Source organism: Phymastichus coffea, unplaced genomic scaffold (assembly GCF_024137745.1).
Source record: "Phymastichus coffea isolate CEN01 unplaced genomic scaffold, Cenicafe_Pcof_1.1 PCOF00169, whole genome shotgun sequence".
In the NCBI taxonomy this organism is placed as follows: Eukaryota; Metazoa; Arthropoda; class Insecta; order Hymenoptera; family Eulophidae; genus Phymastichus; species Phymastichus coffea.
In genome coordinates, this window is record NW_026706980.1 from 17,504 (window position 1) to 45,391 (window position 27,888).

At 40.8% G+C, this 27,888-nt stretch overlaps 4 protein-coding genes across 9 annotated transcripts; 2 read left to right on the forward strand and 2 right to left on the reverse strand.

Moving 5' to 3' along the window:
- Positions 1-6: 6 nt before the first annotated feature.
- Positions 7-4,502, reverse strand: LOC131673111 (ras-related protein Rab-11A). Its single transcript, XM_058950829.1, has 5 exons — positions 4,086-4,502; positions 2,837-3,032; positions 2,487-2,761; positions 2,247-2,421; positions 7-2,111 (listed from the first exon to the last, which is right to left on the reverse strand). Exons 1-4 carry the CDS (start codon positions 4,123-4,125, stop codon positions 2,282-2,284), a joined length of 651 nt encoding a protein of 216 aa, XP_058806812.1. The 5' UTR covers positions 4,126-4,502; the 3' UTR covers positions 7-2,111; positions 2,247-2,281.
- Positions 4,503-5,083: 581 nt separating this feature from the next.
- On the forward strand, positions 5,084-9,735 carry LOC131673116 (uridine-cytidine kinase-like 1). Of its 3 annotated transcripts, none has more exons than XM_058950836.1 (4): positions 5,084-5,225; positions 5,664-5,772; positions 5,844-7,667; positions 8,421-9,735. In XM_058950836.1, exon 3 carries the CDS (start codon positions 5,958-5,960, stop codon positions 7,620-7,622), a length of 1,665 nt encoding a protein of 554 aa, XP_058806819.1. In that variant the 5' UTR covers positions 5,084-5,225; positions 5,664-5,772; positions 5,844-5,957; the 3' UTR covers positions 7,623-7,667; positions 8,421-9,735. The 3 variants fall into 3 exon arrangements, with proteins under 3 accessions (XP_058806819.1, XP_058806820.1, XP_058806818.1); XM_058950837.1 differs by having other exon boundaries at positions 5,844-5,889; positions 5,970-9,735; XM_058950835.1 differs by having other exon boundaries at positions 5,844-9,735.
- A 777-nt stretch (positions 9,736-10,512) lies between these two features.
- On the forward strand, positions 10,513-14,063 carry LOC131673178 (uncharacterized). The gene is made up of 5 exons (XM_058950974.1): positions 10,513-11,024; positions 11,670-12,053; positions 12,124-12,402; positions 13,128-13,627; positions 13,693-14,063. Exons 1-5 carry the CDS (start codon positions 10,836-10,838, stop codon positions 13,841-13,843), a joined length of 1,503 nt encoding a protein of 500 aa, XP_058806957.1. The 5' UTR covers positions 10,513-10,835; the 3' UTR covers positions 13,844-14,063.
- A 297-nt stretch (positions 14,064-14,360) lies between these two features.
- LOC131673177 (paired amphipathic helix protein Sin3a) lies at positions 14,361-27,517 on the reverse strand. Of its 4 annotated transcripts, XM_058950970.1 has the most exons (17): positions 27,070-27,517; positions 26,911-26,995; positions 25,046-25,379; positions 24,788-24,973; positions 24,583-24,714; positions 24,178-24,506; positions 23,852-24,086; positions 23,486-23,758; positions 21,925-23,298; positions 21,605-21,848; positions 21,149-21,526; positions 20,897-21,066; positions 20,622-20,816; positions 20,238-20,522; positions 16,285-16,457; positions 16,031-16,211; positions 14,361-15,962 (listed from the first exon to the last, which is right to left on the reverse strand). In XM_058950970.1, exons 3-17 carry the CDS (start codon positions 25,358-25,360, stop codon positions 15,627-15,629), a joined length of 4,806 nt encoding a protein of 1,601 aa, XP_058806953.1. In that variant the 5' UTR covers positions 25,361-25,379; positions 26,911-26,995; positions 27,070-27,517; the 3' UTR covers positions 14,361-15,626. The 4 variants fall into 4 exon arrangements, with proteins under 4 accessions (XP_058806953.1, XP_058806955.1, XP_058806956.1 ...); XM_058950972.1 differs by having other exon boundaries at positions 24,583-24,705; positions 26,911-27,517; XM_058950973.1 differs by having other exon boundaries at positions 20,307-20,522; positions 26,911-27,517.
- Positions 27,518-27,888: the final 371 nt, after the last annotated feature.

Genomic DNA, 27,888 nt, shown 5'->3' on the forward strand with positions numbered 1-27,888 from the left:
TTAATTACGGTTTGCATTAGTATTTCTAGTATATTTTGCGATTCTAACATTTTGAAAAAATGAAAATAGCAGAAAAGTAATAGTTATTAATTTAAGAAAGGTATTAGTCATCATGTGGTGTTTATTATTTTTTTATTTCAATTCAATATCAGATTACTAAAGTAAAATTAAAAAAGAACAGTTAAATAATAGAATATTAACATTAAAAGTTAGGAAATCATACATAACGTCGAATTTTCATAACGAAAATTTAATTCTATTTTAGTGGCATTTTCTTCATCTGAAATATTACGACAAGTAGTATAGGTTTATTTTTATTCGAGTTTCATTCGTGAAGATGCATACAAGCTTCTAATAAGCTTATTATTTAACTATGATGTCTGAATTATTTTCATATGCCATTAACCAATTTTATTGTATATCTAAATGTTTAAAGGAAATGAGCGGATTGCGCGAGTAAGATGCCACACCGGGGCAATAACATTATTGCTCGTCATGGTTACACGAGTAAAAATGATAATTTTCTTTTGATATTAAGTATACTTGCTCCAATCAACATTCATACTATAGTCCACTTGTAAACGTTGTCGTTTCCTCCATTCCACGTTTCTCGTCAATCGCACTTCCAAGGCAATTATAAGAACTACAATCTAGGATTCCTTACTCTTTGCATTCTTTGATTTGTCCACTCTTTTATCGAAGTCTTCACATTGTCCCAAAGTTGCACAAGCAAAATCATTCGTGCTAAAAAAATGCTTTTTACGAAACACGTGAAAATTTAGGGTGGATGACCTTATTTTCATTAAAATAATGTGTGCAGCTAGCTAATTCAGATGATTTGATTTTTATTTTATTAAATATTGAGAATTTAGTTGCTCCTCTCAAACTATCTTATAAATCGAATTAATCGCATCAGCGTGTGTATTTGCCGGAAAAGTTGCATCAATTGGCGTTCTTTCATACAATAAATTTCATCTCCAAGAGCTAACGTTCAACGTATATCGAGTAAAAAAAAATATTAAAAATTTCTTGCTAAAATTGAATAACGTGGTTTATCAAGCCCGAGCGAGTAAAAAATTGAGCAAAGCCCTGTTGACAATCTATTATTACATCAGTTTTTTCCTTGTTACATCGTAATATTGTATGCATATGCCAGCAATACATAATGTACCACAAAGAAATTCAAAATTTACTTTCATGATTTACAGATAATGGATTTTTGTTGCCCTATTATATTGTAACAATTATGTGTGAACAAGACGGTAAACAACTTTTAGGTAAAGATTTGAAAATTACATCAATTCGGCAGCTGCTATTTCTTTAAATTTGTTTTTTTCTCTATTTCTATTACTCAAACTTGTTCCTTCTCTTCATTTATTTATCAACATAGAACTTGACGTGCTCGAATTGACGGTCTGTGGCCATATGTATTTTCTTCCGTTATAAATATATTACATGTTACAAATTGTTTATATGATCACATTATGCGCAGAAAAAAATTAATATATGTATTACAAAGAAGCGGTAATACAACATTTAATTATCAATAACATAATATATGTATATCTGTCTGCCCTCGCATTAGTAGTTTTTTTTGTTCAATTTTTCAATTTTTATCTTATTCATAGTGCGTAACGCGTGTGATTCACATGTGTCGCAGATGTAAGCTTCATATACGCATCGAAAGGTGAATTCTCGTGCTTTAATTACGTATATGTACATGAGCAAATGAAAAAATAAAAGCAGAGAAAGAGTAAAAAAAGTGGCGGAAAAATTATAAATGTCTGAGTAAATAAGGCGAATTTTTCGTTCTCAATAGAACCAAGTGTAATAGCCATGGTATTTGCGTTTGCTGAAACATTCACACGTAATCGAAATGACTTTATAAGACGAAGAAAAGGAACAGAAAGTTGCGTATTACACGCGTGTACACCCATAACTATCTCTTTGAATAAACCGGAAAATCTTGTCGTTTTGATGGGGCTGACAAATCCTTCTAGCATACGAGAATATAGGCCCGTACACGTAGTCTTGGCTCTCGTATATAGCCTCTACATCTACCAGCGGCCGCCACACTTCTTGTCCCTCTCTCTGTGTTTTCCTCACTGCATCTAAAATCCCGCAAAAAATTAAAAGTGAGATGGTGTCAAATAAAACTCTATAGAGATATATATTTTATAGTATCATGAGCTACTTTTTTTATTTAAAATTTACATTATTTTAAAATAATTTTATTAAAAACTCACTTGTAAAGTAAATCATTTGTTAAACAAACATCACGTCACTGTTGGCAGCACTGTTTACGCACTCCATCGGGAGGCATTGTTGGCTTAACATCAATTGTTTCTACATTTTGTGGTCGAATTGTGTCTCCTTCAGGAGGATCCCTAATTTGTTTCTGCGAGACGATTCTGTAGATCTCTGCAAGAGCAGAATTGATTTCAAATTGATTGAAATGTAAGATGAATTAGTACAAAGCTATATACCTGTTAAAATGTTTTGGAATGCAGTTTCAACATTGGTTGAGTCTAGAGCAGAAGTCTCTATAAAAGAAAGCCCATTCTTCTCGGCAAAAGTTCTAGCCTCATCTGTAGGTACAGCTCTCAAATGCCTTAAATCAGATTTATTGCCAACCAGCATAATAACAATGTTCTGATCGGCATGATCGCGTAATTCTCTCAACCATCTTTCTACGTTTTCATAGGTCAAGTGTTTTGCAATGTCATAAACCAACAATGCACCTACAGCACCACGATAATACCTATAATACAAATTCAAATTGAAAAGAATGTTGATAAAGCTTAGCACTGAGTCACAATAAATTAATAAAACTAACGCAGATGTGATAGCACGATAACGTTCTTGACCAGCAGTATCCCAAATTTGAGCTTTGATTGTTTTCCCATCTACTTGTATACTTCTTGTAGCAAATTCAACTCCAATGGTGGACTTGGATTCAAGATTGAATTCATTTCTCGTAAATCTTGAGAGAAGATTACTCTTGCCTACTCCAGAATCTCCAATAAGAACCACTGAAACACAGAAAAGAAATTATTAGAAGCTATTAGGTTATGAGATTTTTTTAGCAACATAGGAATGATATCATTTCAATTGTCTTGAAATCAAATATTCAAATTAGTCAATTACCAAGCACGAATAGAAGTCATATACTATTGACATTAATCATCAATTTGACGTACAGTGACAAGTACAAATAAGATTTCAAGATCAGCTGAAATTTGTCAGTGTATCAAAGAAAACCTTAAGGCATCTTTAATATGCATTTTAAAATAAATAAACAAAACTCCTAGAGTATAGATATATAATTTTATTTCAGGAGACTTGTAACCTAAGTAGATCAATGCAAGTAATTGAACTTCCTCTTTTCTTGTGAAGTAGTGAATCAGCCTCATCCAGTATCAAGCCATTCCAAACAAAGAGACAACGGAAGCAGCTTATCAGTTGCTTATAAACAAAGAATTAAATATTTTGTTTTCTTTGGCTGGTGCAATCAGCACAAGCAATCTAATATACATGTGTACTTATGTAAAAAATGCGACGATGCGCATCCAAAAAAGTGGGAGTCAACAGCTAATCTACAGTGATTGCCCAAGCAATCTAAGCTCTCCCGCGGATCAATGCATGACACGATCATTGGAGGTCAGCGCGCGGGTATGTGTGCCCTAAAAAGGGAGCAGAGCCATGACATGCTCCATATCAAAAAGTCCTGATACTTCTCGGGTTCGCGGAATATTAATCAAGCGTCGTCATCCACAAGAAGAGAGCGAGAAAGAGAGCGAGTGAGAAAGAGAGTGAGACCGGACGTTGACAAGCCTGCGTATGTGACGTGCCTTTTCTTTCTCACTTCGTTGAGCTGCTGCTGGCTGCTCAATGTCAAACGTCTATAGAGTTTGGCCCTCGACAGCGACGATTGTTCGTCTCTCTGAAGGCGAGAAAACATCGCGATCGATGCGTAGATAGGAAGGCAAACAGGCGAGCGAGTTACTTCCACAAAACAATGATCTCAGGCGCGCGCGAACCGATGACTTGGCTGCCTTCACGAGAAAGACGAGTAAAGCGCTTACCTTTGAACAGATAGTCGTACTCGTCGTCTCGAGTGCCCATCTCGATAAGTCGTCACTCTACACAGGCGGCTTTTGCACCGACACTCCTCTTCCTCTTGGGACGGTGCACAACCGATCTCGCTTTCAGTCTCTCCCCCAAGAAAGTAGCACTAAAGAGCTCTCTTTCTCTCTCCTTCCGTATGTATTTATGTACAAAAAAAACTGCTGCGCGCGCGAGACAAAGATGGATAGAGAGCGTCGCAGGGAGACAGCTGCGGGCTGCAGAGCCAGGAATCGTCGCTTGTGGAACGACGTCGGATTCGACAGCGACGATTCTATATTTTCCTTTCTTTTTGGTTTAACTGTACAATATGGCCTCCTTTCTATACGCCCCTCCAGACTGTGCGGCCCCTCAAGCCGTACTGTACTGTTCGGTAGCACTGGCGAGTATGAGCTTGCGCCTGCGCAATCAGCACGACTGATTTGTTGCTTCTGCGCATTCAACTCATTAAGTGTACTCGCGGCAGACGTAAAACTCAAATGTTTTTTCCGTCTGGTATTTTGTTTTTAAAATTAGAAAAATACCAAATGTTGTTCCAAAGTCATTAATCAGCACGTGTTTTATTTAAAATACACGAAGCTTTTGTAATTTCCCATCGCAGTGAAAATTAATGTTACTTGAATTTATTTGAATGCGAGTATATACTTTTCTGATTGTTATTTACCCGTAGTTTCGTGACGATGAATATCAAATATCTTAATTTATAGTAATATATGAAATACAGTTCAAATTCTATAAGCTAATTATAACAACTTCATGAAAAGACAGTATCAAAAGCATTGTATTAACAAACAAACATAACATAACAAATTTTTATGTCGGGAAGCCTAAACCAATCGTTTTCACGACTGTAACACTAGCTATATGGAACTGCATCCACGCATGCGCTCACGAAAGGCATGCGGAAACTTTGAGATCGGGAATCATAAGCTCTGAACTATAGCGAGGATAGCGACGCGGTGCGCGCATAGTGCAAATTATTTTTTATATACGGCTCCATTTAATCGCTATTTTCAACCGGCGTTTATCCATTATCACTGTAGCCACGACCTTGGCATTGCACTACATTGCAGGATGTAACATTATTTTCCGACTGACAGGTAGGCCAAAGTTTTTTGGCATTTCCTTGATTGCTGTCACAGCCTACAGAGGCGTACAAATTGACTTGTTTAAATATTTGACCTTATCAGCTTGTGATTTTGATTTCCATTGAAATTGCGTCATCGAACCTTGTCTATGCCATTTTTATATCTCCATCTCAGATAACACCATGTTCTTGATTTATCTCCACAATTATTAGTTATTTTATTTTTGTCTATCTAACCATTTGAAGTATTGAGATAAAAGCGATATGTGTGTATTGTTCAAACAATGTGTTTTCGTAAATACCTCACATATCGGATAAAACAAAAAATAAAAAATAGTAATAATTGGTTTTTCTTTTATTATCAAATCCTTGTTATTCTACTCAACTTAATTATCAATCTATAAAATCAATGTTTAGACTTTCAAATGTAAAATAGTATAAACACTTGCAGATTCAGTACAAGACAATATTAAACCAACAGTATTTTCCAAAGAGAAAAGAATTCATGTTTGAATTTACAAGGCATAATTATCTGATAGTTCCTAGCTTCACTTGTACATGTAAGTCTTGAAATACAACTGCTATTTTAATTTTGGAGGGATATTTTAACTAAAGTATCATTTATTTATAGTGTTTCAAGTGAAGAAGAAAGATTTACAATTGTTAAATCGATATTGGTGAGCTTATTAATCACCTATATTAGAAAAAGAGTAGATTTATATTACAACATACTTATCTTACAATTATGGCAACAAAGGTACAGCATTATGATCCACCAAGCTCTGCCAGTTCTGAAAGTGATGAATGTGAGCCATGTTTAGAAGATCGAGAATTGTTCTTTACTGAGGAATTTACTGATGAGTATCATAGAGATATGGGCACACCAACTCCAATTCCTGTTTCGCCAAGACCTCCATCAGCTGGCTCTCAAAAATCTCCTCATTCACGCAGACAGAGGACAACAAGTTGTTCTCAATCTAACAAGAAGACTGCAGCTGAGTCAATATTACAAAGCAAAACTAGGACTATTTATACAGCTGGTAGGCCACCTTGGTACAACTCTGCTGGACAACAGGTTGAGCCTTTTGTGATAGGAATATGTGGTGGCAGTGCATCTGGTAAAACTACTGTTGCAACAAAAATAATTGAATCTCTTGATGTACCATGGGTGACATTACTTAGCATGGACTCATTTTACAAAGTTTTGAATGAAAAGCAGCATGAAATGGCAGCTTGTAATGAATATAATTTTGATCATCCTGATGCTTTTGATTTTGAACTGCTCAAAACTACCCTGCAACGTTTAAAAGAAGGTAGAAAAGTGGAGGTACCTATTTATAATTTTGTAACACACAGAAGAGAAGCTAGAACTAAGATGATGTATGGTGCAAATGTTATTATATTTGAAGGAATCTTAACATTTTACGATCCTGATGTTATGAAACTGTGTGATATAAAAGTCTTTGTAGATACAGATGCTGATGTAAGATTAGCTCGCCGTTTAAGGAGAGATATTACACAAAGAGGCAGAGACTTGGATGGTGTATTAAAACAATATAGTACAATGGTTAAACCATCTTTTTATTACTACATTGCACCTTCTATGGTGCATGCAGATATTATTGTACCTCGTGGAGGAGACAATGAAGTTGCTATAGAATTAATTGTCCAGCATGTCCATACACAACTCCAATTAAGGGGATTCAAACTGAGAGAAAAGCTAGCTCATTCTTACATTGGACAACCTCTTCCAGATTCACTATTCTTACTTCCAGATACACCACAAATAAAAGGCCTGCATACTTTTATACGCAACAAAAATACACACAGAGATGAATTTATATTTTATTCAAAACGTTTGATACGTTTAGTAATTGAATATGCATTGTCTCTGCTACCATTTAAAGGATTAACAGTTGAAACTCCACAGGGTGTATTATATACTGGAAGAAGATGTGCCACTAATAAGATTTGTGGTGTATCTATATTGAGAGCAGGAGAGACAATGGAGCAAGCTGTGCGCGATGTTTGCAAGGACATAAGAATTGGAAAAATATTAATTCAAACAAATCAGCAAACTGCAGAGCCAGAATTATATTATCTTAGATTGCCGAAGGACATAAAAGACTACAGAGTACTGTTGATGGATGCAACAGTAGCCACAGGAGCAGCAGCAATGATGGCCATAAGAGTACTTTTAGATCATGATGTTGCTGAGGAGCGTATCATGCTTGTTTCCCTACTTATGGCTGAGTCAGGAGTACATTCGATAGCCTATGCCTTTCCTAATGTAAAAATAGTTACTTCTGCACTCGATCCGGAAATAAATGAAAAGTTCTATGTACTGCCAGGTATAGGTAATTTTGGCGATCGATACTTTGGAACTGAGCCATCTCGAGTTGATGATTAGCTTTTAACTATTGATAGTTATTCAAAATCTACCAATGTGTTAAAGGTACAAAGAATAATGCATATATTGATTTTTAACAAAGAATACTGTGATTCTTCCAATTTTCAAAGATCTGTTCAAAACTATTGTAAATATTTTTTTAAATTTTTCAAGTCATTTACTATTAATAAATTATGACTCTTTAGCGGCCGAACAAATCGCGCGTAACGACAGCTTCGCACGCAAAAAAAATATTTCCAACAGACTTTGCACAAAGTCATTACTTCTCTTAACAATTTTCCAAGTGCGAAATTTACACTTTTTTTCAGTAACAATATTTTTAGTCTTCGCTCGCAAAAACCAAGGAATCAGAAAAGAGATTCGCTCGCGAAAGGTGTTGCCGGCTGTTTTCGGGCGCGAAATTTATTAATATATAAAAAATTGTTCGAGGTTTAAGTCGGGGAACAACACTGTCAATCAATTCGAATCCATTGAGACATTAGTTTTTTGACAAAAACAAAAATTAAGAATTTTCGCGCGCGAAAACGGTAGGCAACACGTTTCGCGCGAGAATCTCTTTTTCCTCGATTTTCGCGCGAGAATCTCTTTTTCCTCGATTTTCACGCGTGAATACCACACATGAAAAAGTATCAAAAGAAGCAATGACTTCGTGCGCAAAATCTGTTAGCAATTTTTTTTTGCATGCTAAGTAAATTTTCCTCCTTCGTTAGCGAAAAATGGAGGTCAACGTTACCGCTAGAAAATTTTTTTCAGGGTCCCTAGAAATTATCCCATTTAATATAATACAATAATTTCTAGGGACCCTGAGAAACATTTTCCAACGGCAATGCTGGTGATGATCGCATATCCACGAAGAAGTGACGTTTCGCGCGCAATTTGCACGCCTGCTATAGTCCAATCAATAGAGGCAAAAAACGGTCATTTTTGACGAAAATTCAGAAATGGAAAAACTCGACGAAAATATGTCAGAAATGTTGTAAATAGATGCCCTGTATATCATGTAACTCGAGATTTTGCATTAGTCTTTTTTAAGAGGTCAAAGTTTGTAAAAACGTGTTTTTGAAGTCTGTAAGCCATGGTTTGCATTTTAGGTAAAAACGTTTAGATATAAGTTGTAGAGAAATTCAAAAGCTACATTTTGAGCTATTGCACGATAATTTTCGTTTATTAGTTATTGCAAAATGTATCAATAACTGTTGAAAATGGCCATTTTTAAGATATCAAATATTTATTGCAAAATTAATATTTTTTTATTTTTTGTTGTTGTTATTAAAAGAAAGCTCTTACAATTCTGTAAAAAATGATCTCTCGTTTGATTGAATATATGTATTAGTTGCTCAGATCTTTTAATTAGTTAACTAAGAGGTGGCTAAAGTACGGAGCCCTAACTTTTTTTAGCTGAAAGGATTGAATTGCAAATCGGTTCAATCTCTTCGTCAAAACATCAACTTTGATAATTCACCAGTGGTGAATGAAAAAATTTTGTTTCAACCCATTGTTTTTATCTTAAAAAAAACAACGCTTTTTTTGGTTATAAATAAATGTATTTGTGGTTTCCATGTACATTGCATATTCTTTAAACCTGACTATTTGGATAGCTGGATTCACGACGGATATTTAATAAAAAAGTTTTAATTCTGATTAATAGGAGCAGAGTTTGATTTTTTATTTGAATTGCAGTTGTCGTAAAAATAGAAATCAAGAAGTAAATATAGTGGCATTTGATACTTAATGAGTTGTACTTTTTCTTATCCTTGCTACATTTCCAAAATTTTGTGTCTTTAATATTCACAATAAGGTTTGAAATAAAGTGCTTGTAAAAGTCAAAAGCAGAACGCGGTGGTATAGGGGAACTCATCCTGCCCATGTTCTCGAGCTCGAAAAAACTGAAATCTCGCATATTGATGTGCTCAGAAAAATTGAATGAATTTCATTGAATGATGCACCAATTTCAATATTTCTTTTAATCGGGGGTAGCTTCGGAAAATATTAACAATTACATCTTTCTTATATATGTATTATCTATCTATTATTATTTGCTACATTTATATGGTTAGTTACAAGTTACATGGTTAAATGGTAATAATATAGAAATCAATAGTCTGCAAACTACTTTTTGCATAATATAATATAAATAATATTGCATCTTATAGATATATAATTATTATTATCATTTAAATATGTAACACGCTAGCCTAACTAAAATATCTGATCAACTAATAATAATCAATTGCACGGGAGATCATTTTTTACAGTATTGTAAGAGCTTTCTCTTAACAAAAAATAAAAAATATTAATTTTGCAATAAATATTTGATATCTTGAGAATAGCCATTTTCAACAGTTATTGATATATTTTGCAATAACTAATGAACGAAAATTATCATCCAATAGCTCAAAATTTAGCTTTTGAATTTCTCTACAACTTATATCTAAACGTTTTTATCTAAAATGCAAAGCGTGGCTTACAGACTTCGAAAACATGTTTTTGCAAACTTTGACGTCTTAAAAAAAAACTGAAGCAAAATATCGAGTTACACGGTATACAGGGCATCTATTTACAATATTTTTGACATATTTCCGTCGAGTTTTCCCATATCTGAATTTTTGTCTGCAATTTTATCTATTGATTGGACTGTAAACAGGCTTAATTACATCTTACCCTAATAAATAAAAGGTGTGAAAGTTATATATTTCAATTATTGTGAGTATTCCCGCTTTACTGATGGTTTTTATATTGATAATGGAATTATGTGAGAATTATGAGGTGTTTCACGAAAATTCGTAATGTAGTTGTCAATTATTTTACCATGTATTGTAATCAAATAGTAATTGACTGTACGTGAAGCAAAAAGCTTGGAAGTGTTGAGAAATTATGGTGCATCATTACATGTGACCGTTTGCACATGTGCGTGCACGTAAAGGCGAGTGAACGCTCATGCAATTAACGGCTGCGCTGTTTTTCTTCAACCGTGAGATGGCGATAGGCAAAGTTGCTCGGTGGCTCTCGCTTTGGTTGGAGGTTAGAGTCGACTGTCGAGTTTAGTTTAGTTAGAGTTCGAACTCTCTGACCGAAGATCAGTGCATGTTGACGAAGATCGGTGAGCGGTGTTCTTGACTGGGCCTCTTTTCGTTGACGGATGGCCAGAGTGCGCAAATCGCTGACCAACACGTCCACGTCCTGACCTCATTTTCGTCCAGCCGCTGTCGAGCGATGGGCAACCAGGTGGGCAAGAAGGTCAGCGATAAGGCCTCGTCAGACGAGCATAAGAGCACTACTAGCTCAGTGACGCCAAGTGTCAACAGTCAGCAGGTCACCGCTGATATGTCGAGAAGCTCCTCCGGCGCCGACATCCAAAACCATTCGCACACCCAGTTCCTGCCCATAGACAGACTTGCAAAGGTAATACGATTACTTTGCCAGCCTTCAACATACTTTCTACTACTTAATATTCTGCAGTTGATATTTTCATCTTCGTTTTTCTTTTTTCATTTATTACGCGCGCAATTAGATTGATTAGTATGTTTGTCTGAAAATATGTACTGCATACAGACATGCATTACTGTTATTCAGCATTATCTCAATATTTTTCACTGGTTCTTTGTTTAGATGAGACATTTTTTATTTATTCATTTTTTAATGATAAACGTTTTTCAAATTGGTGCTGCTATAGTTTAGTTATATTACAAGAAGATAAATTTAATAAATAGTAAACTATATTTAAATTAATAAATTGTAAATTGATAAATTTAATATATAGCAAACTCTATATTTTTAGAGTGGTAAGACTAGAAAATATTTCTTATTAATTTCGAGTGAAGTATTATCTTAAGTTTCACCTTATTGTTGTACTTCATATGTGTCTTATCAGTATACTTTTCTGATGTGTCATTGTTTTGTTATCAAATTTTCAATACTCTGTCATCCTCTTCAAATAAATGTATGTGTCTATCGTCAAACAAACCAAGAACTAATCTTGCATAAGAATTGATAGTAAGCTGGAAGATTCTATTTATTTTCTGACTATAGTAAAATACTCTTTTATAGATTTTAACAGAAATATCGCAAAAAGAAGAAGCTGTAAATGGCATCACACGGACAGTCTTTCAAAAGTACCTATTTCCCCACCATCAATTTCTTGCTGATCGACTATTCACACATTTGCATACTTCATCAAAGGCTACCACTATGCACTTAGGCCAATCTGCATTCAAACAGCAGGCTGAAAAATTTTTAGCTATAATGAATGATCAAACAGTACTTGAGAACTATGTCAAAATGTTTTCCAAAAATAAGGAAGAGAGTGAAATTACGCCGGATGGACTTAAAGAGTTACTTATTATTTCTTATCGATTAGCTATGTGCATAGAAGATGGACATGGATTTTGTCCACAATTATTTAATACTGTAGCTGCTGTAGTTACTTCATGTGTAAGTATACTTTGTTAGTGAAATAAACTCATGTTTTTACAAAAAAATATCATAATTTTTTACTTCTTAGTTTCACGGCAAAGATACTTTATCAGTCAGTTTTGTAAGTAACTGGCTTTGGCAAAACTGTTCCCGAATTGTGTTTGGAATGCACAGGTATCTGGTTCACACCTTAACCACGGCATATCGTAGTGGTAAAACACTTATGTCTAGTGAAGAGTCAGGTCCTCATTTAGTACCATCAACACCTATTCTTGATCAACCAGACAATGTTGACTTTTCAGAAACACTTTTACCTATTAGTCATGTCTGGATATTGACTGCAACTTTACCATCCTGTTATATAAAGGTAAATCTTTCAATATATTAATTGTACATATTTTAAATTTTAAATGTTGTAGATTTTATTTGGTTTTTGATGTTTTCTTCGATAGTGTTTTAGTATAATTCAGTCAATAGCCATAAAAAACCTTCAAGTAGATTAACAACTTCCTCCCAATTGTTATTAATTGCTGACTAATTTAACTTACATCTTCACTGACCATTCATTCAGTTATAAACCTTGAAGTAAACTATAATTATAGCAATAATAATAATAATAATTATAATAATAATAATAATAATAATTATAATAATAATAATAATAATAACTTGTTATAACAACTATCGACTACTTTTATGTACAAAAATCTTTTCAAAATTTATTGAACGACAGGTATCTTCTAATCGGACTCGTCGTAATTAGTAGTACGATACTTTATCCAGTAGCTGTAGGTGTGAAAACATTGATATTTTTGGGTTTGTTGAAAAAAAAATGAATATAACTGCATGGTGTGCTTTCTTGATTGATTTTGGTGAGCTTTGAGACAAAGGCAGTACTTCTGTAATGAGCTTTTCAAGTGTATTTTTGGAGCGAAATGTGAATGAAAAAACTGTTTAACCATAATTATAACTCGGCCTGGCATACGAATGAAAATGATGAATATGCATGACCTAATTAAAAGAATGCTGATTGAATATGGAGCAGCAGTAAGTAATTTATCTAATGATTGGGAATGATCCGCTTGAAACTAGACAGAAGAGGACTTGCACAAAGATGGCATGCAAGCATTGATAACAAAAATGTCAGGCGCCGTGTGTCCTCGCCACTGGACCTTGCTATACAACAGCAATCAACACGGGGCCGGTGCGAATCGTTTTTTGCATCACGTACTCGGCTACAAAGGCCCGACTTTGGTGTTCATCCGGGGCGTGAGCGACACTGATGATAAGCGCACCTATCCAACCTACTGCGTGTGCTCAGCGCTCGAGTGGCGCGAGTCCCACCTGTATTGGGGTAACGAGGACTCGGTGGTTGTCGAGTTGCTCCCCAACTTCCGCGTGGTTGAGAAGGGCTCAAAGATGCTTTACTTGAACACGGGCATCCGGGGCTACCCGCAGGGCTTGCGTGCCGGCCTCGACCCGCGTAACCCGAAGGTCATCATCGACCAAAACTTCAACGAGGTCAATTTTGCCGGAGTGCCTTATCAGCTGGCTAGTCTCGAAGTCTGGGGCTGCGGCGACACCAAGTCCAGGTAAGACCGGCTCCCCGCTGTTATAGCATTTTTTCGAAATCCTAACACGATTGGCCACTGCGCAGAGAGAGACAGCTGGAAATCAAGAAGTGGCAGGTCAAGGAGGCTGAGAAGCAAAGGGTGGTCAAGCTTAGTACTGCCGAGTGGCTGGATCATCCGGACCGCTACCTCCTCGAGCTCGCCGGTCGGCCATCCTACAACAACTCCAGTAGCTAAACCGAATATCTACTTCCTTTTTTGTTGAACAATTGTACATATGTATATATATATATACGCAAACGCTCAAGCTCACAATGCTAATTCGTCCTACATTTTAAACTACCGATTGTTCACGGCGCTGCATGCTTCTCTTTCTTGTTTTTCTAAAAGAATTTATTAAAGTTGTTGAAAAATATTCGCTCATCCAATGTTACATGCCTTTTTGCAATTAATTAATAAAGAGACAATAGTTTTTATTAAATTTCATTTCTTGTTTCTCAAGAACATTTGTCCCTTTAACTAAGCACGTAAAATAAAAATGAAATATGCAGAAAAGGTAAAGAAAAGAACAAATAGGACGTGTTTTTATAATAATTTGATAATATTCAATATGACACAAGCAACAACACAGAAATTCAGAATTATGTAACTATTTTATTATATTTTTCTTACGAATTAAGATATTTATTGTTTGTGCAAAATATACATAAATTATCGATAATATCATACGTAAAATATATGTTATATTTTAATTTTTAATGTATTTACTTGCCATGTAACTTCATACTTAGTTTTCTTTTAAAATGCGCGTATCTCTCTTATATTTCATTTTCATTATAAAAACTATATATTACTTCTCATAAATTTTCATCGATCACAAATATTTCAATTTCCAACAGTTTTTTTTCCTTCAAGGATCGTTAATTAATGGAATCACAAGATCTTACAATAAATCTAATAAAACATTATAAAGAAAATTTTGGTTTAACCACACGTGGGCACTGACGTCTGTTTTCGAAAATAAAAATAAAGTGTTAGCCGAAAGTATGATCTCGCCGCGATCATTGTTCATATAATATAATATTATTTGTACATAATTATGGAATAATATTAAACAATACTACAACTATCCTTACAATAATAATCAATATTCAGAGGGTTGATTGACGTTTTGCCGATGTGCCCGTCGCAATCGTAATTCTAAAGTTTCATAATTCTTAGTCACAACTTCAGTAAAGAATCATACTTTATTACAACACATTTTATATGTTACAACGAAGTATTGTAACCTAGAGATTGTAGGTAAAAAATTAAGGCCATAGATATTTTGCTTTTCAATTATGAACTATTATTAAAAAAAAACTCAATGACCGCAATGTCTTCATATATATGTATATTAGCTTAAATTCCGAGTAGGTAGTCTTGAAAAAGATAGTACAGATAATACACATCTGGTTGCTTTCTACCATAAAATTGACGAGTAGCCGCAAGTATTCACAAGAGGAAGAGATAGACAGTAAGGAGGGAAGAAAGTAAAAGAATCTACGTATAAAATTGAATCTTCATAAACGTACATCGTAATCAACAAGTCAGCGTGTAATGAGATGCCGAGCGACGTGACGCGTATGAACGAGGTGATGCTGAGACGGTCGCCCTCGTCTCGCACAAATAACAAAGTAAACAAAGTAGCAATATGTTACATTGTATCCCGCGACAGATAACGATAAAAAAGGAAGAGAAAGAGAAAGAAAAGAGGACGTCGAGGGAGGAAGCAACAGGACCATCATCATCGTCGTCATCCTCATCGTCATCATCATCGTCATCATCATCATCATCACCATTATCATGATCAGCCGCAGTAGTGTGCACTCGGAGCACACCCGTTCTCCGGCGATAAAAGCATAATCACAACACGAAATATAAATCTCTTTTGACTGAGAGGCTAACTGCAGTGCGTATGTATTATTTACAGTGAAAGAAGAGGCAATCGATCGCGATATACAGAACGTAGGAGGGGACTTCAGTCCTTGGCGGCGAGCTGCTGCTGCTGCTGCTGCTGTTGCGGCTGCTGCTGCGAGGCCGCGGACGAGGACGTCGACGCTGTGGCGGAGTCGTCCAGCGACTGCGCCGGTTCGAGGCCCTCGACGGTGTACCGATTGTAAGGCCGGTAGGGGCTGCGCGCGAGGTCGTTGTCCGTGAGCACCCGCGTGCGCTGCAGTGACGCGAGACTCTCGTGGCAGCCCATCAGCCAGCTGTGGCAGGCCTTGGACTGCAGCTCGCTGACGCTCCTAGCTGCCCAGCCGCGGTGCCACTGCTCGAACTTGCCGGCCTTGCGCCTGGTCACCGCCGGGTGGCTCTGCGATCAGAGGGCAGTTCGGTTAGACGAGAGCGCTGTCGCGCCGATCGGCGGCTGCGGTTGCGTACCTGCTTGGCTCGACTCAGACAGCCCCGCTTGTAGAGCACGGCCTCCTGGTTCACCACGTAGACGGCGCGATAGCTGTTGAGGTCGAAGGTGCACTGCAGCTCGTCGGACGCGACCACGTGCGCGCTGGCCTCGCTCGGCTGCTCGGCTGCCACGTGCCTGCTGCGTTGCTGGCCGCCGGCACTGCGATCAGAAAGGTCCGCGATTAGCTGTGCGCGGCCTGCGCGCGCCCGATCGGCCGGCGGCGCATACGTACTCGGCAGTCTTGTCGGGGTCGGCGCCAGGCCCGCCGCAGAAGGCGGCGCCCGTCCTCGGGGCCGCGCGCCTGCGGTACTGCTCGACGTTGCGAGGCAGATAGACCCGCTTGCGACCCGGCAGCGCCTTGCTCCAGCCGTTGCCCGACGACGACGACGAGGACGGCTCCGCCATCTACAACAAGTCATTAGGTTTTCCAAGCGTCAGCGCTTTCCTACTTGCCAGCCCTTCGCTCTCAACTTTCTCCGCACGCTCGCGACACTCTCTCTCTCTCTCTCTCTCTCTCTCGCGCGCGCGCGCGCTCTCGTGTTGCGACTTCGGTGACGACGACGACGACGACGACGATGACGACGACGACGACGACGACGACAACGATGGCCGAGACAGGATCGGCAAGGGCGTGACTGTCGTTCCGATGCGATCGCCGTCGCTTCCTCTCGTCGGCGGTCGAACGACGAGCGAATTGTCGAGCGCTGCTTTGGCCACGCGCGCGCAAAGTTGAGTCGTCGCCTCGCGGAAAGGCAGAAATATAGAGACACGGAAAGAGCGAACGGTGGTGCAGCGGATGTCGCTTCCCGACTCGTGTCCGTAAACTTGCGGAAAATGCAAAAAACGAAAAGGAAAAAAAAATAAATAAATAAATAAAAACAAAGAGAAGAAAAAAGAAAAAAAAAACGAAAAATAGCAACAAATTTGTTAGCTCTGCAGATGAGAGCAGTGACCAATCGCATGGAGCGACGGAGGAAAAAACGTTGAAATGAAGACGCACAAGAAAAGAAAGGCAAGCGCGCGACAATGGCGGCATAAGCGTGGTGCAAGGTGCCGCGTGTATCGGTCAAAGTGCACAAATGATAAAAATATACAAGAAAAACAAGAAAGAAACGAACAAAAAACTGCGATCTAGGGCAGGCGACCTCTGGATTTCACACCGTACTCCGCACGAAATAATCCAGCGAGCGACGAGCGGAGATCACGATTCCGGACTTGGCTCGTGATTTCCACTCGTCGATTGTCGAATCACTCGCTTCGGCGCCCGAGATCGCGCTTCGGCGTGGAATCCAGCGGCCAACAGAACTGATCGAGAGCTTTACCAACTTGAAAATTCGTCAAAAATAATTAATGTGGTATACAAAAATGACGTTAGACAGTAATGTTTAAAAGCATCTTTCATGTATTTCAATATTCTCTCTTCTATACAATATTGTTGCCATTTATATCATTATATTCATATTCACTTCATATACAAGTTAAAGATACAAAATATATTTATATTTATAATATGTATATATAGATCTATCTAATATACTGGGTCAAGATTAAAATTTATCGCGCGCTTTTCTTTTTCTGTTGCCGTTGAGTGACGAGAGGGGGCGCGGGGAGGGGCGTCGCTGCCGATTTTCCCTCCCCCCCGAGATAAGGGCAAACAGGGCCGGGAGTGCTAGTACGTTTCATCGGCGGAATCATTCGGTAATAACATGTACAAGTTCAACATTTGCTGGCTCTTTGCGTGCATCGTAATCGTGGGCCGAGACTTTTTACCATAAATCGCTTCAAGTGCCGCGAGTCGAATTCGAAAATGAGAGAGCTTTCAAGGGTGAGGGGTGGGAGGCACCCCGCGAGGCGACCTCACGCTGGACCTCGGTAGCTTCCCTCGAAAGCACCTCCGAACTGATCGTTCGTATAATGGCTTTGCTGGTATTTACAAATCTTATGCTATCGCTAACGCATTGTCTTGCTCGCTTCACCGATTCGGCGAGTTCTCCTCCGTTCATTAGACTTTACACACGACGATTAAAAGCGGGAAGAACTTGGAAGTCGTTTGTCGTTTCTCTCTTTTTTTCTTTTTTTTTTACCTTTTTTCATATTTTTTATCATTTTTTTTTGTTGCTTTCTTGACGGGTGATTTTTTTTTTCGTTTTATTTTCTTTATCCTTCGCTTAAGTAAAAAATGCAAAAGAGCGAGACTTTGAGAAATACTGTAAAAAGTTGCGCATTTTTGGAAAATTGAGACCAAGACCCTTTGACTTTCATCGACGCGCGAACAACTGGGAATTCTTTACAACGCTAATTTCTTAATATGTTCACTGGACGTTTGAGTTTCAATTCGTTAATAAATCATTATTTTCTCTGTATTTCCTGCTTTTGTGTAACCAGGTGCAATGCAAGCTAATATGTACAAACTCGATCGACGGATGTTGGTGCAAAAGTCAAATTGTCTCGAGTCAGTGTGCGTCTCGTAAATTTTCTTGCTGGTCGACGAAAGTTTATCCGAAATGCCGATTCAGCGAATCACATCATTTCCCCTTACAGGCAACATCTATCGTAACACGCGATCCGTATCTCTAAAAGTTTTTTTTTTCAATTTCTCGCTAGACTCTAGATATACGTATAAAAATTCTATTCCAACTATTTACAACCTCTAATCTATGGAATATTTACAAATATGTCGGAGAGAAATTTTAAATGTACAAGCTAGTCTACAATGCTTGCATCTGCATATACACAATTGTTGTTATATACACATGCACCTCTCAACTTGTCTATCGATACGATTCTCTCAACATTTCGTTGACTTGCTGCTCTAAGCATTTTAACCGCGAGGTCGAATATATCATCTCGTAGCAAAAGGCTGATCGGTCGCTTGACGACTTGTTTTGCGTAAATACTATCATTTTGTATCTTATTATTAAGGCATCCGATGGGTTCTCGCTAATGTCGTAAGTGTCGTCAAATGCTTAGGGAATCGCATCGACCAAATAATAATCGCATTATCGACGGCACTCGCTGCAAGTCACGCGATGCGCTGCCAGCAACAAACGTTTTATGCACAAATTACCCCTGCTTCTTTCTATTATTAAAAAACATTCTTTCCTTTCCTCTTCGTTCGCTTTCTTATTCTTTCCCTAATCAAATTGTCGTATACCTTCGACTTTTATTTATTTATTTTTTTTTCGAAAAACACAGTTTTTGTTCGAAACTCGGCGTTGCAAATTTAGCCTACTTATAATAAATAATAAAAAATTATCTAACCCGTAAAAAGAGATTTCTTTCCAATTGCAAAGGCGGCAATTTTTCTTCAAACAAGCATTGCAACGTTAAAATCCTTTTAAAAATTCAAGAAAAGTACTCGAAATGAATTTAAAAAAAGGAAAAGTGGTCTGGCAGTAAAAAAAAGCAGTGGAGATTATAAACAGCTAATTTTGCCCGAAAAAGTGAAAAACCGGGAACACCTTACAGGGAAATTCCCTTGGAGAAATGGCAATTGAATAAAACTACACTGTTTAAAAAAAAACAATACCTACATTGCGAATGTCGACTTTCAAATACTGTGTAACATAAAATAGCACCGCGTAATGCTGCAATAAATAACTTTGATTATACTTTTAAAAACAAAAATTAGATCAAGTATAACTAAACATCCGAAGCCATCACTTTCACTGAAAGAAACGAAAACACTTGCGAAACTATAAAAAAAAAGCCCGATATAAATGTCGATCGATTCAATGTACAAGAATCATCAACACTTCAATTCATACACATTGCTTCTTACGCTAATACATTGTTTTAAGACAGTTACTGGTACTAATATCGTTGCCTATCAGATAAAATTAACGATCACTAGCCCATTCTTATTGATCTTCTGAAGATACTCGAAATGCATTTGAGACTATAGGAAAAAAATCGAACGAGTTTTCCGACACAGTATCTCCAGAAGACGTGTTCTATAAATACCACGTTATTGTATTGAATTCTTTCAACGGCATCGAGTAAGAAAGTTAGAGAATGAGAGAGGAGAAAGATAACGAGAGCCGTCGGACAAAGAATCGAAGATCCGTTGACGAGGAAATCACAAGTGCTAGTATTTTGTTGCGTGAGTATCGCGGAGAATACAATGAAAAACCACGAGAGCGCATTCTACAACGTTGGCAATTGAAAGGGGTGTGAGTCCTATACCTTCTTGTTAATGTCAGTGTTCTTGCGCTTTCTGCCCCTCCCCCCCTTTGCTGCCTGGTCGCTACTCACAGGATGATTGGCTGCTGGCTCATTCTCTGACGAGGTTGTTGGCACATCACCCTTCGGACTTGATTGTCCGGTCGCCGACGAGAACCTCTCAACATAAGACGACCACTTCTCGGTATTCGTCACCGACTCTCTGTCGCGATCTCTACCGTTGCTTTCGGCGTTTTCCTCATTTTCCGTATCCAACAACTCTATCGTCATATTTTGACTTTTCTTGTACTGCAAAATTAAGCATTTCCCATTAATACTCGGCTTCACATCACAGCTAAAAAGAACAATAATCGGCACAGCGATGTCATTTTTATATTAATAACTTACAATGTACACTTTGAAGCAATTCTCCTCGGCCATCAGCTTTTCAGCTTTTCTCTGGTACGCCACTTCGGCGGGCACTCGAAGATACGCCGTCGAACATAGACCACCTGTTCCAGTGCTTTCTTTCGGTTGCCTTTGTTCTTTTTGATAGAGATCCATACATTGCTGACACACGGTATCCGAAACTAAGTGTTGAAGCTGTACACAAACAGTGGAGGCTCACATGAGTAATTTGTAACGAATGCGTTCTTTTTATTCTTCAAGAATGGCTAACTTACTTGTCTCACGGCATACGACACAACTTTATCTAGAGTGAAAGAAATATACGCGTGGATGCCAAACATCTCTCGGAGCGTATCTTCGTAGTTAGTGCTTTCCATGTTACCGTCCAAGACGTTTTTCACCATCTCGAGGAACGCTGGGTAATAGTCTTCTACTTCAATGTCATCTATGACAAAAGAGTCAAAGTTATTATTATTGTAGAGCACGAGTTCTCGATAATAGCAAAACAAGACGATTTGTAAACTTACTTTTAGGCTTTAACCTTAAGGCGACAGACGTGGCTTCGGCACGCTGCTGCTTAAACTGAGATTCCTCCTGCGCTAGTACCATCGCCCTATCGTACATTTTAGTAAGCCTGTCGCAGAGTATTTGATGTAGCCTGAAGAAAAGGTACCAGTAGTTGCTCGCCATGAATAACGCGTACGCCTCCTCGGGATCAGTCGAGAGGGCGTGAGGCGGCGGTTTGACGTCGGGATCGGTCTTTATCGCTATGGAAGACGGCGCCGGCGAGGGTACGACTTTATTCCTATTGCTGCTTTGCGGACCATTACCGGTCGACGACGTTGAGGCCGTGGGCGCTTGCGTACCGTTACCGCACGACGTTTGTGGCGTATCCTCTTTATCATCTACACATTCCATAGTTTGACTGTTAATATCGTAAGATCGAATATACATTTTATTCATTTGAAACTTTTGATACTCACTCTCGTCATCTTGCTCATCATCGCTAAGTTCTTGCCGCGGATGGAAGAACATATCAGGAATAAAGTGTTTGAGGAGTACTTTGATTCGCTGCTTATCATCTTTATGAATTGTAGTTTGTCTCTTCATATGATGAATGAGAAGATTGGCGGCATCGTCGAGGATTGACTTATCTTTATAGGGTAGAATTAAATGCGGACCACTGCTGATTTGGTTTTCACCATTCTCGTCGGCCTGCTCGTGTTTCTAAGAAAACAACAAATATACAAATTTAAGTATATGGCAAGTACTTCTAATAAATATACTATTAGCTTGTAAGTACCTCATCGTAGACGACTTCTATCTCGTTGAATAAACTTTTGGACCTCAGAGCCTTGACATCGGTCTGCTTAAAGTTGATGCCTTGGTGATCGAGTGACTTTAAATAATACTTTTCGTTTTGATCCCGCCAGATCTTATTGAAACCTTTTTGAGCTTCTCGCCACTCCTCTTCCTTGGCTTTGAGTCTTCTCAGCACAACCGGCACCGCGACCATAGGATTCTTTTTAAGACCTTCGATGATATCGGCGGACTTGTCGCCGTATATCCTCTTGAGGGCTCGCTGATGTATCGTCGGCGAGTAACCGCCCAAGCAGTCGTCGAGCTTGAACTTTTGCAACTCCTCTTGGTTCATCCGACTCATCTTTTTGTGAACACCCTCGAGCACCCTTATCGTCGCGGCGTTCGTCTCTATGACGCCGTCGAGTTCGAATCGCTCGTCCTCACAGCGATAGATGTACTCCTCGAATTGGGTTTTGCGGGAGGTGACAAATGTGCTATCCTCGGACCACGTGGGAAAAGAGACCCACGTGTCGTTGAGCACCTCCCTGCAAAGCTGTGTCCTGCCGGAGCACTTGGGCTGCACATAGGACTTAGGTAGAGCGCAGTACGAGGCACCGAGCCTCTTGCAGGTCGAGTAGTCGATCTCCATGGCGAGATCGCCTTGCGGTCGGTCCTGATGGCTGCGTACGACGTTGTTGGGTAGGGCTTCGATGCCGAGGCCGGAGAGACCGGCATTGCCCGACTGGTTGGCTCCGCAGGAAGTCGTCGACGACGTCGGCGACTCGGGCATGTGGCCGAGGAAGTCCTTGAACCACCGCAGTAGCTCAGGGAAACGCCCGAGGAACGGCGTCACCAATTGCACTAGTTCAGTCTTGGATATGATCTCTTGGTTGAACAGCACCAGGCAGCGCAGAAAGTTCTCGTAGACCTCCTGCGACCGCAGCGCCTTGCGCACTTTGTCGAAGAAGGCGTAGTCGTTGAGACTACCGTGCTTGCCCACCTCGGCGATGCTGACGTCCCTCGCGGAGGTGACCTTGTGCTTTTTGGGTGGCGGAGGACCGTGGGGTGTATGAGAGTTGGGAGTGGCCATGGAGCCACTGAAGGATGGTGACCTCTTCAGCTGGCCAGCACTGTGACCAAACTTCTGGCTCACCGGTCCGCCCATCTCGCCGCGCATTATCGGTCTCTCACGGTCTCGATCCCTATCCCGATGATCCCTGCTTTCGCGCTCAAGGCCAGGCACGCTCGTCGAGTCGCGGTGCTCTTTGATCGGCGCACCCGAATTGTTGTAAGCTGCTTTTATGCCCACGGGCTTCTTCACAATCGTCGCGTGGTCGTTGGCCGTTCCCACCCTGTTGCTCTGAAACATTGCAGACTGAGACAGCACAACATTAATGATGAGTTTTTTAACCGATCGTTAAACGAGACGTGATCGATCTGTACACTTTGGAAATCTGGAGTTTTTATAGAAGCTACAGAGTGTGACAATGCAACTGACTAATGATGAGTGATCGGAGACCTATGTAAATATAGCTATTGTTCTTGTCGATCTACCAACTTACCAGTGCGTTATGCTGACTGGTCGCGTCAGGCAAAAATTGACCAAACTCCACCAATAAGTCTTCTTGGTTTTCAAATAATTTGGCCACTTGGCTATAAACTTCGGCTTCGGTGAGAGTTCGAGCACCGGCGTTTGCACCTCCGGCGCCGCTGCCGCTACCACCACCGGCACCACCAGCCATCGCCGCTTCCTTTAGAGTCCTTTGCTCTTTTTGATACGTGTGCAGGATCTCGAGAAATCGTTTGTATTTGTCCGGTTGGCCTTGAAACCGATTCTGCACGAAACGTATCAGCGCATATAAACTTAAACTCGCCACAAACAAAATAATAATTAACAGTGCCAAGATTATGTGCTTGACAACTCATACCTTTATTTTATTGACGTAGTTAATGGCGTGATTGAATTCCACAGGTTGATTCGCTTGTGTGGTGCCAGTACTAGGAACTCCTTCTGTCGCTTGGCTCAGTGCTTGGCTCACAGCTTGGGCTTGGGCCGTGGTCATGTGGGAATTGTTGTACGGCAAAACTGGCGGTGACGAAGGCCCGTGAATAGTCAAGGTGTTGTTGATGTTATTCGTAATGGTATGTTGCAAACTACCAGAACTAGACACAAAACGAAAGCAACACTGTTGTAGAATTTCGGTCGGAGAAAAACGTACAATTCTGTTTTATAATTCAATCGAGCGGCTCTTACCCGTGCAAAATTTGTACGACTGGTTGCGCCTTGGCAGGAGTTGGGGTTGTAGCTATGGGAGGAGATCCAACATTAACTGTACAATGATGCTGAGAGAGTGTGGCCGTTTGCGTGGCCGTGGGGCTTGGCATGCTGACCGATACTTGGAACGCGTAACCCTGCTCGTTGGCTTGTACTTCAATTTTGTAGCCTGGTGGTAAGAATGTGTTGAAGCCAACTATTAGTTCTGGATGACCCTTGAATAAATGGCTAACTCTCGTTATGACACCTGGAGTATCTATGCTCTGGGATTTGAATTCTTTCATAATATCAAGGAAGTCATTGTAAACCTGAAACATATTCGCCATCATGAGTATTCTTAAGAAAAAGTAAATAATATTTTGTAAAACAAAAGGAGATATTAACCTGGGGTTGGTCACTAAATTTGTACTTGACTTGATCGAGATAAGACAGTGCATCTTCCACTTTTAGCCTTTGGAATGAGCTGGCACTGGAACTACTAATACTGCCACTAGGAGGGGTAGGCACCTGCACCATCTGCACGAATGCAGAAAATTAAAACTGAAACTGCCAACTGCAGCAAAATTAAGATTATTCAAAAGGTTGTTACCCTGGGCCTGATTGCTGAGGCTGTTTGAGTATGAGATTGTGCCTGTGAACTAGGAACCGGTACCTGAGGACCTAGACTATGGTTCCCAGCTCCACCTAGCGCAGAGCTATGCAAAGTTACACCAGAACTTAAGCTGCTTGCAGCAGCACACGAAGTTGTCGATAGATTACCAACAGCACTGCTTCCCTATAAGTATCAAAAGTTTACACTGTGGTTCCACTGTTATTAAAACAAGTAAGAGGACAGTCAATGATTTACCTTGGCAGTGGAGGAAGCAGCAGTTGGCACAACAATTGCACCAGGATATTGCTGTTGTGACTGAGACAGTTGAATGCTGCTGGGCATCTCTCTGGTTGGAGCAGACCTGACGTTGGGTTGAGTAGAAACGACCCCTATGGCCGAACTGGCATGGTACTCTATACTACCAACACTGGTACCAGTTGCTCCTCCAGTTCCTCCAGCTGCTGCGGCTGCTGGCGGCTGGCCCGCTACTCCGCCACCCGAATTCCTCAGAGTTACTGTCGCTGCTGACACCGGCGGAGTTATGTCGTCCACCCCGCGCACTCGTTTCATCTCAATTTACATTGGAAAGCTGCAACACAACAGAGACATGCTCACGTTACATCACACTCGCAGTTCGCAACTTGACTTTTCGAATTTTCGAGCGCTGCAGCGGCGGTCGGCGCGACCTACTTAGACAAACAAGTACCTCTCTCGTGGAGCCAACGAATGTTCCTGAGCCTGCTCGTCGTCGGACTCATGGCGCCGGCCTGTTCGTCGTGCAGCACGCATAAGTATGGAGAGTCGACACAGAAAATCACGTGTGCCGAGAGACAAAAATTTGCGCGGGTTTCTACGTCCGCGCTCGGAGTCATCGACGCAGACAACGCCAGCGGACGAAAAGGAAAAACGCAAGAGCAAGTGCGGGATGGAGGCTTGGGTAAGTAAGGGGGGTGGGAGGGGAGAGCCGCGCTGGCGACGCTAACACAGCTGTGCTCGGCAGCAACAGCATAGTCTCCTGGTCGACGTATAAACATAATGTTAACTTTGCGCACACTCTCTCTCTCTCTCCAACGGCGGACGGAGACGTTTTGTGTAGGTACAGTACAGAATAGAACAATATTGCCGGGCTCTCGGTTTGTCCGTCTGACTCACGCGCACGCATACACTCGCAAACGAGGAGCGATAGATAGAAAAGAGAGAGAGAGAGAGAGAGAGAGAGAGAGAGAGAGAGAGAGAGAGAGAGAGAGAGAGAGAGAGAGAGAGAGAGAGAGCGGTGTGCGCGCGCGCAAACACACGTCGCGACTATACCTATCTCCGTCTACTCGCTCTTTATCGCGCAGCAGCAGCAGCAGCAGCACAGCAGCTCGTTACGCAATGTTCTCTACGTAAATACATAACGCACGGAGCCGAAGAGAGCGTAACTGCCTAATTTTTCGGTGAATTTCGAATTTTCCCGGCGAGAAACGTTGGCCAGACGAAAAATTCCGTACGCAAAGATAGCCGAACAATAAGAGCAGTGCAGGCAGAGCAACCGCGGCAAAGTCTGCGACGACGACATGGAGGAGTAGGAGAGCGAGAAGAAGGGGGAGAGAAGACAAGGGCCGCTCTCGGCTGTATACACTCGCGGCAGCGGCGGTGGTGGCGGCAAGCAGCAGCTCTCCGCTGACGATTTTTCGACTATGCTGCAGCAGCAGCAGCTAACCTTTTTTTTAACCTTACTTTTCCTTGGCCGCTGGTGCGAACGTGAGCGCACTTTCTTCTCTGTGTATTCCCCCTTTTCTTCATACGGCGCTCTTTCAATCTTCCATGCCAAAGCGTAGTATGTACGTGTGTGGACACATTCACACATACACATAGGCACTCCGGGAGAGCGAGAGAAAGAGAGAGAAAGAGCGCGCGCGACCAGTCCTTTTTTTCGCTCTTTCTCTCTCTCACTCGAAGTAGCAGCGCGCGGTAGCGTCTCGCGAGAATCCGAAAAAGTCACGCAAACGTAAGGGGTTATACCAACGAGCAGAGAGAATGAGAGAAAAAGAAAGAGAGCACGCCGCTGCTTGCTATTTTCCGTACGTATGGCGTTGCCGGTCTCCAGCTTTATTTTTCACAGACCCAGATGCACTTACCTTCGTATTTCGTTCTGCTTCACCGTTGGTCACCAAATCTCCTCGAGGACGACGTCGAGCCGTTGACTGGTCCCCTCGCTGCTCACTGGCAGCACACACGACGACTAGTAACAACACTTACACACGTACGCAGAGTCAAAAGTCTGTCTGCTCTTGTACCTGGGTTTTTGAATCCGCAACGGGCGAGCTGGCTCGTAGAGGAGAAAGAGAGAGAGATAGAGAGAGGAAAGAATGCGTGTGTGCGACGACGACGTCGATCAAAATTCGTTCTCTCTCTCTCTCGAGTGTGCGGCCCAGCCACGAACCTTACGACTCACGACGTGGACAGAAAGTAGCCGTCAGCTGAGGCAGGTTCTCTAATGTTCCCAAGCTTGGTGCGCATTTTTTCCACAACTGGCTGCACGCCTCGACTAACTTTACCTCTGCTGCTGCGTATTTCGATGACGAGGACGACGATGCTTGCTCTTGTACTACTGCTGCTACTTCTTCGTATTCTTCTTCACGCACGGCACTACGAGGCGGCGGCGACGACGAGGACGACCACGATAAAAAATCAAATGCAAAAGTCATACTTGCACTCGCGCGAGGGGTACAAGGCAAACTATTGGATTTTGTATGGCAAACAAGGAACTGACTGGCCGTATAGCGGGATGCGAGCTAGGTGGGGGGCTCGTGCCAGGGCCGTAGCCGAATGCCGGCTAGAGGGGGCCACCATTCTCTCTTCGCCCCTCCCCTTTCTTGTCGCCGCCACCGCCGCCCACCGCCGTACCGCTCTCCTATCCGCAACGCTGCTGCTCATGCACTCACTTTATTCCTCCAGCTCTCTATTATTATTTATTTCGCCTCTTTCTTCCAGTATGCTCTCCCCGTGCGAACACGTTTATCGTTATTTTTCTCTTCAAATGAACATTTCTTTCAGATAAAAATACGACTGACACACCACCTGTGTGAATTTTGCAATTTATCGATCGTTTAACT

Bases quoted from the DNA above. Each gene is read 5' to 3' on its own strand.
- LOC131673111 (XM_058950829.1), bottom strand. From the start codon at position 4,125: ATGGGCACTCGAGACGACGAGTACGACTATCTGTTCAAAG. The intron at 2,762-2,836 runs GTTAGTTTTATT...TTTGTATTATAG, and splicing joins TATCGTGCTATCACATCTGC to GTATTATCGTGGTGCTGTAG. The intron at 2,422-2,486 runs GTATATAGCTTT...CTGCTCTTGCAG, and splicing joins ATTCCAAAACATTTTAACAG to AGATCTACAGAATCGTCTCG.
- LOC131673116 (XM_058950835.1), top strand. From the start codon at position 5,958: ATGGCAACAAAGGTACAGCATTATGATCCACCAAGCTCTGCCAGTTCT.
- LOC131673178 (XM_058950974.1), top strand. From the start codon at position 10,836: ATGGGCAACCAGGTGGGCAAGAAGGTCAGCGATAAGGCCTCGTCAGAC. The intron at 11,025-11,669 runs GTAATACGATTA...ACTCTTTTATAG, and splicing joins CCATAGACAGACTTGCAAAG to ATTTTAACAGAAATATCGCA. The intron at 12,403-13,127 runs GTAAATCTTTCA...GCTTGAAACTAG, and splicing joins TACCATCCTGTTATATAAAG to ACAGAAGAGGACTTGCACAA.
- LOC131673177 (XM_058950970.1), bottom strand. From the start codon at position 25,360: ATGAAACGAGTGCGCGGGGTGGACGACATAACTCCGCCGGTGTCAGCA. The intron at 21,527-21,604 runs GTGAGTATCAAA...TGGAATGTGTAG, and splicing joins TGATGAGCAAGATGACGAGA to ATGATAAAGAGGATACGCCA. The intron at 16,458-20,237 runs GTATAGGACTCA...GACTTGTTGTAG, and splicing joins ACACTGACATTAACAAGAAG to ATGGCGGAGCCGTCCTCGTC.